Source organism: Solea solea, chromosome 1 (assembly GCF_958295425.1).
Source record: "Solea solea chromosome 1, fSolSol10.1, whole genome shotgun sequence".
Classification (NCBI taxonomy): Eukaryota; Metazoa; Chordata; class Actinopteri; order Pleuronectiformes; family Soleidae; genus Solea; species Solea solea.
In genome coordinates this window covers 27282772-27295234 of record NC_081134.1, presented here as the reverse complement: position 1 = coordinate 27295234, position 12463 = coordinate 27282772, and the positions used below count along the sequence as shown (strand labels likewise).

At 45.0% G+C, this 12463-nt stretch overlaps 1 protein-coding gene across 1 annotated transcript; it reads left to right on the top strand.

Moving 5' to 3' along the window:
- The first annotated feature begins 95 nt into the window (after positions 1 to 95).
- Positions 96 to 11179, top strand: inhbaa (inhibin subunit beta Aa). Its single transcript, XM_058650297.1, has 2 exons — positions 96 to 1155; positions 8327 to 11179. Exons 1-2 carry the CDS (start codon positions 603 to 605, stop codon positions 9145 to 9147), a joined length of 1374 nt encoding a protein of 457 aa, XP_058506280.1. The 5' UTR covers positions 96 to 602; the 3' UTR covers positions 9148 to 11179.
- Positions 11180 to 12463: the final 1284 nt, after the last annotated feature.

The following is a 12463-nucleotide window of genomic DNA, read 5'->3' as shown; positions in this document are numbered from 1 at the left end:
GACTAGAGAGAGAAAGAGGGATAGATGGAGGGAGGTATAATTATGGTAGGAGGGTGCCAGGGCGAGAGAGAGAGAGAGGGAGGGAAAGAAAAGAGAGTCCAGCCCACTCGGCTAAAACCATTCAACTGGTGAGCGAGGGAGCATTCACCACAGAGAGAGAGAGAGAGCACGAGAGAAGTGAAGGAAAGAGAGAGAGAGAGGAACTCCCTGCGTCTGGGATAACTTAGTCAAACACACACACACAGAGTTTTTCCTCGGTTCATTCATCACGTTCAGACTTTTCTTCTTGTTTTTTCTTTGCTGGTTTTGTGGCGACGCCTCCACAGTCCTCAGCCATCTGTCCCTGACATAAACGATAAGGATTACTCATTTTCTCTTCGTCCACCTCGTCTTCTCTTGCAGATTTTTTTTTCCCTCCGTTTCGCAGGTGGACTGAGAGCTGAACTTCCAAACTTCACAGAGCGAGAGACAAAGACAGAGAGAGAGAGAGCGAGAGAGAGGAGGACGGGGACTTTAAAACAAAAAGGACACTTCCACTTCTTCTGTCCAAGACTTTTTTTTTCCTCTCTTCGTCTTCATCAGCAGCTCAGATCAGCGTGGTCATGTCTCCTTTGCTCAGCTGGACCGTCCCGGTCCAGCTCCCGGTCCATGTTCCGGTGCTGGTCCTGGTTGTGGTTCTGCTGCATGGCTGCAGCTCGTCCCCAGACACCCTGTCCAAATCTCTGACCGCACATCCTGACCTCCAGCAGCTGCTGCCGGACGACGCGTCCTCGTCCCACTGTCCGTCCTGCGCTCTGGCCAGGATGAGGAGGAATGAGGGAGGCGTGGCGGCGGCGGAGGAAGAGGAGGCGGCGCAGCAGGACGTGGTGGAGGCGGTGAAGAGACACATCCTCAACATGCTGCACCTGCGGACGAGACCCAACATCACCCGACCCGTGCCACGCGCCGCGCTCCTCAATGCCCTGCGCAAGCTCCACGTGGGGCGAGTGGCGGAGGACGGCAGCGTGCAGATCGAGGGGGAGGAGGAGCCTCGCGGGCGAGGAGGTCGGACGGGAGGGGGAGGAGCTGTGGCGGCTGCACTGGCGGCAGCTCGGACGGGAGACGACGATGGCGACGCTCAGGAGACGACAGAGATTATCACCTTTGCTGAGGCTGGTGAGTGAGTGTGTGGGTGTGTGTGTGAGAGAGAGTGTGTGCGTGAGTAAGTGATTGTGTGTGTGAGTGTGTGCGTATGTGTGTGTGAGAGAGTGTGAGTGTTTGTGAGAGTGTGTATGAGCAGCATCATCATCCATGTCTCAGACATTGAGACGTGGAAAAAGAATATGTGAAAACGTGTGTTTGTGTGTGTGTGTTAAAATCATCAGTAATGATCAATATCCACCTGCTAACTCACTCAGAGCAAACCCGCTCTCTCACACACACACACACACACGCACACACACACACACGCACACACACACACACACACACACACACACACACACTCCTCTGTAATAGCCCCCTGCTGTTTGTAAAGAATACCTCATTATCTACTTAAAGTCATAGCACATTTGTGCCTCTGTCTGTGTGTGTGTGTGTAGGATCGTATCTCTGACAGTAGCAAATGCAGACGGTAGCAGCAGAGAGAGAGCGAGCGTGAGAGAGAGACAGACAGAGAGAGAGGGAGAGAGAGAGACAGACAGGTGATCAGTGTAAAGTGAAAGACTGAACAGTCTCCATATAAACATGATTTAATGTCATGTGACCTGTGATTGGCTGAAGATGATCAATGTCACAGAATCTAAATCCTCTAGTTTCAAGTGAACTTACAACACAGAGACGCTTTTACTCCCGGCTATTGTTCTACACACGTGTGTTTACCACAATGCCCTGCACTGTAGTCCACTTCCTGCATGTGGGTCTCTAGACGTGAACCCAGACCTTTGTTTTAGGAGGATCAGAGTTCAGTTCATTCACACGTCCACAAACTGGACTTTATGAGCAAACGGTCTCTGTCTCAGTCCTGGTCTCTGTCTCGGACCTGGTCTCTGTCTCGGACCTGGTCTAATAATGTTGGTTTTTATTTGTCAACAAAACGCATTTAAAACTATAATGATGTTTTGACCACTAGAGGGCAGATGATCTCTGATCTGAGAGTGGACTCTGTTATTCTACACATGAACACACACACACACACATCTCCTTACATGCATGTTTTTTTAAGAAGCCGTTGTTAAAAATGTTAAAAACCTTTGTTGTTTTGTTCGCGACCGTCGTGAGAATTCTCCGCAAGCTGCCAGTCGTGGCCTTTGTTCACAGGAAGTGATGCATTCAGGGACCATGGTAATTATTTTGGGCAACAGAGAGGACCAGTTTGGACGAGAACGGGCGGACGGATTGTTGGCGGAGACAAAGTGTCAACCTGCATTTAGCAGCACGGACACAATCTGTCTGCTGTTCTGTCCACACACACAAACACACACACACACACAGGGACGACAATTAGGCTAATTGAACTTAATTGAACACATCATTAGCAACATTCCTGCTTTCATCTGCCTCACTCTCCTGCTCCTAACCTCGCTTACTCGCCCCTCCCTCACTTGGCGGACGGTCAGAATAAGACCGTTGTTGGATCCTTTGCCGCCTGCGTCTGGGATTCAAACCAGCGAAGCCTCGCCGGGCTTGAGGGTCCGGGTCACTGACCTCCAACAACTGAGAGGAAACAGCCAATCACAGCAGCCGATAGAGACGATGGAGGCGGAGCAAAGTGAAAAGGAACCACAATTAACGCCCCTAACTCTGAGGGCGTATCACAGAGTTAGTGTGTCATGACGTTAGCATGTCACGGCATTAGCATGTTTATCGCGTGAGTCGTGTCCGATCTCTGTTGGGTTTCTTTCTGTCGTTCCACAACACGGTCTTTGATGTGTGAGCAGCAGCCAAAGATGCTGTGTCTGAGGAGATGAATCACTACATAGTAAACAACAGACTGCATACATGCACGCACGCATGCACGCACGCACACACACGCGCACACACACACACGTGATTCCTCCAGTTTCCAAAAACCATTAAAAACACATCAGTGAATCACTGTTACACTGAGCGACATGTTCCTTTATCACCATCCACACACACACACACAATAATAATCAGCCTCAGAAATAAAAATAAAAGCTCCAGGATTCTGCGCTCTTATTTTGAAAATACCCACATTGTTAGGGAGCGCACTTCCTTGTGCCTTTGCTTAGCAACGGCAGCTAGCGTGCAGGTTAGGGTTAGGTGCAAATTATTCAATTAGTTAAAGTTGCCGAGCTGCTGGTCCACTGCTGCCTCGTGTGGTCATTTTGTATCACTGAAGTCAATTCAAATGTAGGCGTGTCTAGCCCACACCAAACCCCACAGAGAAAATTAGTGATTTTAACATCACACACACACACACACACAAACAGGAGTTGGTGATTCACTGCTACCTCCATCACTAAGTTCAAATGTCTTATTTTGTAAAACTCGGCATTTGAAATCCTTTGTTCAGATTGACCTCAGTGACACAAAGTGATCACACGAGGCAGTAGAGGACCAGCAGCTCCTGTGTCCCCGCCAGCTTAAATCACTGATTTTCTTTATGAGGTTTGGTGTGGGAGAGTGAGTGGTTTATAAACTTCAGTTTCCTGTTGGAAAAGTCTAACGGCGAGATAAAGACGTGAACATGTGACGTAGACATCATACACTTAAACTGACAGAGATCTAATTAGCCCAGTGTTTTGTTAAAGGGCTAAACTGTGTTTTTTCCTGCTGGTGGCCGTGTTTACAGTGAACATTTGAAATGAGGTGGTAGTTTTAATCCAGCAGCAGCAGCAGCAGCAGGACAGTTGAACTGCTTACATGCTCTCATTATAAATAAACTGGCGTGGGAACAGAGTCAGGAGCTGGCACTTCAGCTTCAATTTAGCTCAAAACTTTATTGTCCCGAGAGAGAAAAGTCTGGCTTTGAAGACGAAAAACATGCCATGAAAATTAGCGTCGGAGCAGAGAGAAGACGTTAAAAGAAAACAGAGAACAACATGACGGACAAGAGCAGCTGCAGCTCGCCTTCACGTCGTTATCGCCACGTTTCACAGGTCACTTTTATTTGATTCTGATGGCCACAGCACGCGACACCGCCACCAACCTCATCATCAAACCCACCAGAACCAAACTCCTCCCGTCTCACTTCACTTCCTCCCACTTTAGTGTCTGTCCAAGGAAACGCCGCCTGCTCACCACAATAAAAGACCCGGCTCCGAGCATAAACACATGCTATGGAAAATGTAGAGGATGAAGAGAGAAGAGAGCGAGTCATGGAGAAGCTTGTTTACACACAGAGACAAACGGACATGACGCAGGACAATCAAGACATGTTTAAATATTTCAACTGAGCGTGACTGAGCTACATCCTCAAAGACACCAGAGAGAGGACAAACAAAGAGAGGGCTGGGCACGAGACCAGTTAGCCTAGCATTAAACCCCAGAAAAGTATCAAACTTTACATTAGCCACAGGAGAGTGGTTAGCTTAGCATTAGCCCCAGGAGAGTAATAAACTTTCCATTAGCCACAGGACAGTGTTAGCTTAGAATTAGCCCCAGGAGAGTATCAAACTTCAGATCACCCACAGGACAGTGTTAGCTTAGCATTAGCCCCAGGAGAGTATTAAAACATTAGCCACAGGAGAGTACTAAGCTTTCCATTAGGCACAGGATAGTGTTAGCTTAGCATTAGCCCGAGAGAGTGCTAAACTTTACATTAGCCACAGGACAGTGGTTATCTTAGCATTGTTACTCATGCACGATTTAACACAAACCAAAAAAAGTTACAAATGTGTGCCCCGCCCCCTCTGCTGTTACTGCTACATCATCAGGACGACAGAAGAATCTTCAAGCTAATTGGCTTTAGCGACATCATTTCATACCACTCTCAAAACACGTATAAACAGCATTTACAACAGACAGCAGGAGTCACCTGACCATGGATTTATAAGGACTTGTATATTCTCGCCCACCCCACCTTCAAATCCACCATATGAACATGACATCGTCCTCTTTTCTTTGATCCGCCCAAAAATACAAACTCAAAACCACTTCAACTTCAAAGCTCAGACTCTTTCTCCCTCTCCTTCTCTCCCTCCTTCTCTCTCAGTGTCTCCCTCTCTCTCTGAGGATGAGTGAGTTTGGCGTTCAGGACATTTCTGTGGTCAGACTTTGATGCCTGTTCTCCACCTGTGTTTACTGTCCATTTGACGGCGTTCCACATTGTCTCACGCTGCTCAGTGTGTGTGTATGTTTACTAACACAGCTGACTCACATGTGCTGCCCATAAGGCTGAGCAGGGCGTTAACTGTCAGAATCTGCAGCACATTACTGTCCCACGCAGCCTTACAGGCCTAACAGAGGCCACACCCACATCATGTTTACACAACAGCGCTTCTCTACAACATCTTTATGAACATGTTCATGTCTTTATCTCACTTTTATTTTGTAAACCACTCACTGTGCCACACCAAAGTTCATAGAGAAAACCAGTGATTTTAGCTGGCGGAGCTGCTGGTCCTCTGCTGCCTCTTGTGGTCATTTTGTGTCACTGAGGTAATTCTAAATGAAATATTTTAAAGGCCAAATTCCTTAAAATAAGACATTTGAACTTAGTGATGGAGGCAGCAGAGGATCAACAACTCCTGAGTGCTGTGATGTTAAAATCAATGATTTTCTCTATGGACTTTGGTGTGGGACAGTGAGTGGTTAACAAAGATTTACAAGATTGTACCAAACATAAAAATAGGTTTAAATTTGTAATACATAGTATTATATATATACACATATATATAAATAAATACATACACACGTTTACATGAAGTCAGAGCAGAAACTGAAACTCAGGATTTTCTGTCTCACACTGAGTTTTAAACCTGCAGGTAAATATGAATACAAGCAGCAATGCAGTATGTGTGTGTGTGTGTGTAGGGGTGGGGACCGACTCCGCCCACTGACCCCTCCTAATGTAAACTCAGAGACAGAGACAGGGTGGACTCTTCTTTCAGAGGCATGTTGCTATTCATTATTAGAGGATCAGGAGGAGCCAGGCATGATGTCTTAACTGGTTATGATGATTTATACTAGTTAACTGATGTCTTAACTGGTTATATAAAGAGTTATACTAGTTAACTGACGCCTTGTCTGGTTATATAAAGTTATACTAGTTAACTGATGTCCTAACTGGTTATATGGGTTATACTAGTTAACTGATGTCTTAACTTGTTACATGATGAGTTAAACTAGTTAACTGACGTCTTATCTGGTTACATGAGTTATACTAGTTAATCAATGTCTTATCTAGTTACATGCTGAGTTATACTAGTTAACCGGTGTCTTAACTGGTTATTTGATGATTTATATTAGTTAACCAGTGTCTTAACTGGTTATTGGATGATTTATACTAGTTAACAATGTCTTACCTAGTTATATAAAAAGTTATACTAGTTAACCAACGTCTTAACTGGTTACATGAGTTATACTTGTTAACTGATGTCTTAACTAGCTATACACAGAGTTAAACTAGTAAACTGATGTCTTAACTGGTTACATGATGAGTTGTATTCGTTAACTGATGTCTTAACTGGTTATATGATTTGATATGATGAGTTTGTAGATGGTTATAACTGGGACGTTTTAAAGGCGGTCCTGATTTCTGAACTGATTCTAAAAAACATTTGTGAAGGAGACGTTAGAAGCTGAGGATGAATCTCATGAATATTCAGGTCACTTTAGTTGACTTTTATTTATAAAGCAGTGAGTTCCTGACAAGGTCCATCTTCTTCTCACAGATAATGAGCTCGTGAAGTTCTTTTACAGTTCTTTAACAACGCAGCTGTGTGTTTTAATCAGACAGGAAGTGCTGAGTTATTTTCAGCAGCAGAGAGGAGAGAATTTAGAAGACGAGCAGACGAGTGTCACACTGACACATTTCACTCCAACTCAAAATAGATTTAAACCTCTAAAGTGATCATGATGATGAAGTGAGACAATCGCCTCCCAACTATCACTTAAAACGGTGTTAATGGACTCGCTAACCACCCACACACACGCCGTCCGTTCAGTGAAGAGCATCAACGCTGAGGACATTCATAAACTCACAGATCGTGACTTTGATTCTCTGTACGGACGCCCACAGGCGAGAGACATCAGAGAGAGCGAGAGAGGAAAAGGTGATGCAGAGACGTTATGTAACTGTGGTGGACAGTAATTGGTCCTCAAGCTGTGATTAGTTCAGGGCCTGCAGGGCTGTAGGAAATGTAAAATACAGGTCTGAGTCTGTGTGTGTGAGATGTAGGGCAGAGTTGGTGCTTCTCTCTGTCGTCTTCAAACTTGAGAAATGAATTAATAAATTAATCATATATAATAATATTTGCTGCATGTTCTACGCTAGTCCAAAGAGAGAGACACATTTATACTAGTTAACTGACATTTTAACTGGTTATTTCAACATCTGAACTAATTATATGTTGAGTTATACCAGTTATCCGACATCTAACTTGGTCATATGATGAGTTATATTAGCTATATGAGTTACAGTATACTAGTTAACCAACATCTGAACGAGTTATATTATGAGTTATACTAGTTAACAAACATCTAAACTGGTTATATGGTGAGTTATACGAGTTAATGACGTCTAAACTAGTTATATGGTGAGTTATACTAGTTAACATCTAAACTAGTTCTATGATTAGCTATACTAGTTAATGTCTAAACTAGTTATATGAGTTATACTAGTTAACTGATGTCCAAACTGGTTATGTAATGAGTTATACTCGTTAAGTGATTTCTAAAGTGGTTATATGAGTTATACTAGTTAACCAATGTCTAAACTAGTCATTTGATGGTTATTTGACTAACACTGAAGACAGCAGCTAAAGTTTAGCCTCTACAACATGATCCTCATGTTCAGCACTGAAGACTGTGTCCTGTGTGTGTGTGTGTGTCCACTGTGTGTGTGTGTGTCCTCTGTGTGTGTGTGTGTGTGTCCTCACACTGAAGCTCCTGGTGGGAATCATTAACTACTGTAAACACCGGCCCACTGCAAAACCTCCAACCACCAGAACCAGAACCACTGCTTCTGAGTCAGCAGAGACAGAGTGCGTGTGTGAGGCTCAGATGTGGCACACACACATACACACACACACACACACGAGTGTATGAGACACGTGTCCACAGAGAGAAGTGGTTTCAACTGTCCTCCATGTTGTCAGGCATGAGCGATGTTGCCATGGTTACCTAGGTCATTAACATTGTCTGTGTGTGTGTCCCTCAGGTGAGTCTCAGGGTGTGGTGGACTTTGTCCTCTCTAAAGACGGCAGTGACGTGTCTCTGGTGGAGCAGGCTAACGTCTGGATGTTTCTACGTTTGGCCAAAACCAACCGCAGCCGAGCCAAAGTCACCATCCGCCTGTTCCAGCAGCGCCGGCTTCCCAGCGGACACTCGTCTCCACTGCAGGACGACGTCCTCCTGGCGGAGAAGGCAGTGGACACGCGTCGCAGCGGCTGGCACACATTCCCGGTGTCAGCGGCCGTGCAGGCGCTGCTGCAGAGCACCAACGGCTCCGTGCTGAGCCTCAGAGTTTCTTGTCCGCTCTGCGCGGATGCCGGTGCCACGCTCATCCTGGTATCCGGCAGCGCCAACACATCACAGCGCGTCATCCAGCGCGAGCAATCGCACCGGCCCTTCCTCATGGTCGTGGTGCGGCAGGGGGACGGTGGCGACGCGCGGCGGCGTACTAAGCGCGGGCTGGAGTGTGACGGCAAAGTTCGCGTCTGCTGCAAGCGACAATTCTACGTCAACTTCAAGGACATCGGCTGGAACGACTGGATCATCGCGCCGTCCGGTTACCACGCCAACTACTGCGAGGGCGAGTGTCCCTCCCACGTGACAAGCATCACTGGGTCCACGCTGTCCTTCCACTCCACCGTCATCAGCCACTACCGCCTGAGGGGCTACAGTCCTTTCCAGAACCTGCGCTCGTGCTGCGTCCCCACGCGGCTACGAGCCATGTCCATGCTCTACTACAACGAGGAGCAGAAGATCATCAAGAAGGACATTCAGAACATGATCGTGGAGGAGTGCGGCTGCTCGTAAACATGGAAACCTGGACTGGACTGGAGAGGACCGGAGAGGACCGGTGGACCGGTGGTTCTGCTCCTCTCTGGAACAAGAACTCTTCTCCGGACTCAGAGTCTCCACAGCACTTTCAGAAAAATACAAAAAAAAAAGAATATCTAATATATTTTTGTTACAGACGGAGGGGGTGGGGCTTATTTATGTGGCGGAGACGTTCAAGCACCGCTCGACCAATCAGAGCGCAGAGAGACGCGTGCCTGAAAAAAAAAACTACAGAAAATCTCAAAACTATGCAACTTGTTTCACGTTTTTATCGTTACCACGGTTTTTGTTTGACTTTGTTTATATTTGAAAAAAATGTTACAGGAAGAAAAAAGGAGAATCTTTTTTTATTAACTTTGTGTGTGTGTGCGTGCGCACGTGTGTGTGTCTGTTGAGAGATACTTGAAAGAAACAAGTTGGCCCAGCTGCTGGAACCAAACTTCTTTACGTTTCCATGGTTACCATGTTGATGTTGTTATTATTATTATTATAATAATAAGTATATTATTAATAATGTTATTGTTAATATTTTTGTGTTGAGTTTTTTTGCACTATAGACAGTGTGTTCAGATTAGCCGCAGAGGTGGGGGAGGGGGCAGAGCTTCCTGTCCAGGGCGGAGTCCAGTTTACAGGTGAGAACCTGACGATGAGTCGAGTTGCGGGAATGTCAGGCGGAGGTCAAAGGTCGCTCTGTGTCAAAGTAAACTGCCGTAAATTCACTTTCTATTTATTTATTAATTTTAAGTCAATAAAATTAACTTTAATGGATCTGAACTTTTCTTTTTTTTTAGTCCACTAAAACCCTGAATCATCACGTTCACACAAAAAACGCTGGTTTTACTTGTTTACTTCACTACAGTGACGCCCAGTGATCGCTGGAAGAACTTCAGTCTATGACACTTCAATGAACCGATGGTTAGCATTAGCATTAGCTAACATGCTGCTAGTTAATGTAGTCAATGATTCTGATTTAAAACTCAAATAATCTACGATAAATAATCCTAATTTCACAGTTAACAAACCAGCATTGGATTATTTTTTTGATGAATTCATCTGCAAATTATGTGTTTGTTTCTTATAAAACAAAACAGGACAAAATTATAAAAACTAAACAAAAATGCACTTTGGATTAATTTAAGACTTAATATTTATGAATATTTACCCTGAACATTCCATGGATTAGTGATTAAATGTTGTTGTGACGAGCAGTGAAAGATGTTTTATTATAGATTTGCCAAAGAAACAAACACGATAAACGGAAAAAGAACAGAAAACTCACTAAAGTTAACTCAAGTTAACTAAAGTTAAAGTTAACGATGCTCAAGATGTTTTTATTTCACACTTCAGTTTTTCTTTTGTCTTAAATTCTTCCAGTTGTAAGTTGCGATGTTTTTGTTACGTCTCGTGGGCTCTGCATCATGAACAACATTTCCCACAATGCTTTACTCTCTTTGAAGAAGACGATCACTGTTGTTTTTGTTTGTTTTTAAAAAAGAAAACAAACATTGTGGGATTTCCGAGGTTTCTGCTTCATTCTTGTTTACGTCACTAACGTCCTGTAGATCACGTTCTGGCGAGATCACGTTCTGACATGGTCACATTCTGACAAGATCACGTTCTGACATGGTCACGTTCTGACGAGGTCACGTTTTGACGAGATCACACGTCCCTGGACTTTTTTGAGGACAAAACTCTTTGTCCGTCTCACAAAAAATGGACTAAAAATAAATTGTCAGCGCAAGAAAAAAAATAAATGGAGTTAAAGAAGTCGTATTTGTCCAGATTTTTTCTCTTTTTATGGAGATGAAAAAAAAGACACTGAATGAAGTGGACAAAGAATAAAAAGTCTATTTTTTATTCTGTAAATAAGGAAAATCAAGAATCCAGTCTGTTGCATTGCTTTGTTGAGCAAATCAAATGTGCTTGTGGCATTTTTCTAATCTAATTTATTTTACAGTATTTTTGTTTGTTTGTTTTATGCTTCACCATTAAAGTTTAAAAGATGTACACAGAAGGAAATGTGTCACTGGTGTTTTAATCTTCACACAAACGTCTGTTTCTTCAACCACTCACTCTCCCACACAAAAGTCCATAGAGAAAATCAGTGATTTTAGCTGGCGAGGACACAGGAGCTGCTGGCCTACTGCTGCCTCGTGTGGTCACTTTGTGTCACTGAGGTCAATTCAAATGCAGAATTTTGAATTCCGAATTAACAAAATAACACATTGGAACTTAGTGATGGAGGCAGCAGAGGACCAGCAGCTCCAGTGTCCCCACCAACTAAAATCACTGATTTTCTCTATGAGGTTTGGTGTGGGAGAGTGAGTGGTTTATAAACTTTAGTTTCCTGTTGGAAAAGTCTGTCTAACAGTGAGATAAAGACGTGAACATGCGACCTAGATGTCGTAGACTTTAACTGAGTCTTATGGCGTATTTCCACGACTCGACTCGCCTACTTAACGTGGGCGGAGTCCTCACTGCACATCGGAGTGAAACTGTGGTGACTTTGTTTTATACGCGACACACACACAAGGGACTAGTGACTTTACACCAGACTTCTGTTGTTGCTGGGGATTAACCCACGTTTCCGATGCGCTAGCGGAGCTGCACGACAACATCAGCTCGCTACAGAACAAGCACCCGGAGGCTTTTTACATTGTAGCTGGAGACTTCAACCACGTACACCCATCCTGCCCAAATTCTACCAGCACGTCACCATTCCAACACATTAGACCGTGTGTACTCCAACATGCGACGTGCATACAGAGCCGTGCCCTGCCACCCCCTCAGGCTCTCCGATCAAATCTCCATCATGCTGGTCCCTGCTTACCAGCCACTGCGTAGACGCCACAGACCTGCACAGAGGACGACCACGGTGTGGCCCAGCGATGCTGACACCAAACTGCAGGACTGCTTCAAATGACATGTAAAAGTGCACAGACTGCACAGACCTCTACCAGCACCGGACCCACCCCGACACCAGGAGATGCGCCCCTCAGTGTGACTGTGGCAGAGGTGAGGAATACACTCAGGAGGATCAACCCCCGAAAAGCTGCCGGTCCCGATAACATCCCTGGGCGGGTGCTGAAAGGCTGTGCTGACCAACTGTCAGAGGTGTTGACAGACATCTTCAACACCTCCCTCAGGCAGTCATCTGTCCCCACCTGAAGATTGCCACCATCATCCCCATCCCCAAAGGTTCCGCAGTGACAGGCCTGAATGACTATCGGCCAGTAGCCCTCACCCCGTCATGAAGTGCTTTGAGAAACTGGTCAGGTCTCACATCAAGGAC

Excerpts from the sequence above, each read along its gene's own strand:
- inhbaa (XM_058650297.1), top strand. The coding sequence starts at position 603 with ATGTCTCCTTTGCTCAGCTGGACCGTCCCGGTCCAGCTCCCGGTCCAT. Across the intron at positions 1,156-8,326 it reads TATCACCTTTGCTGAGGCTG|GTGAGTCTCAGGGTGTGGTG; the intron begins GTGAGTGAGTGT and ends TGTGTCCCTCAG.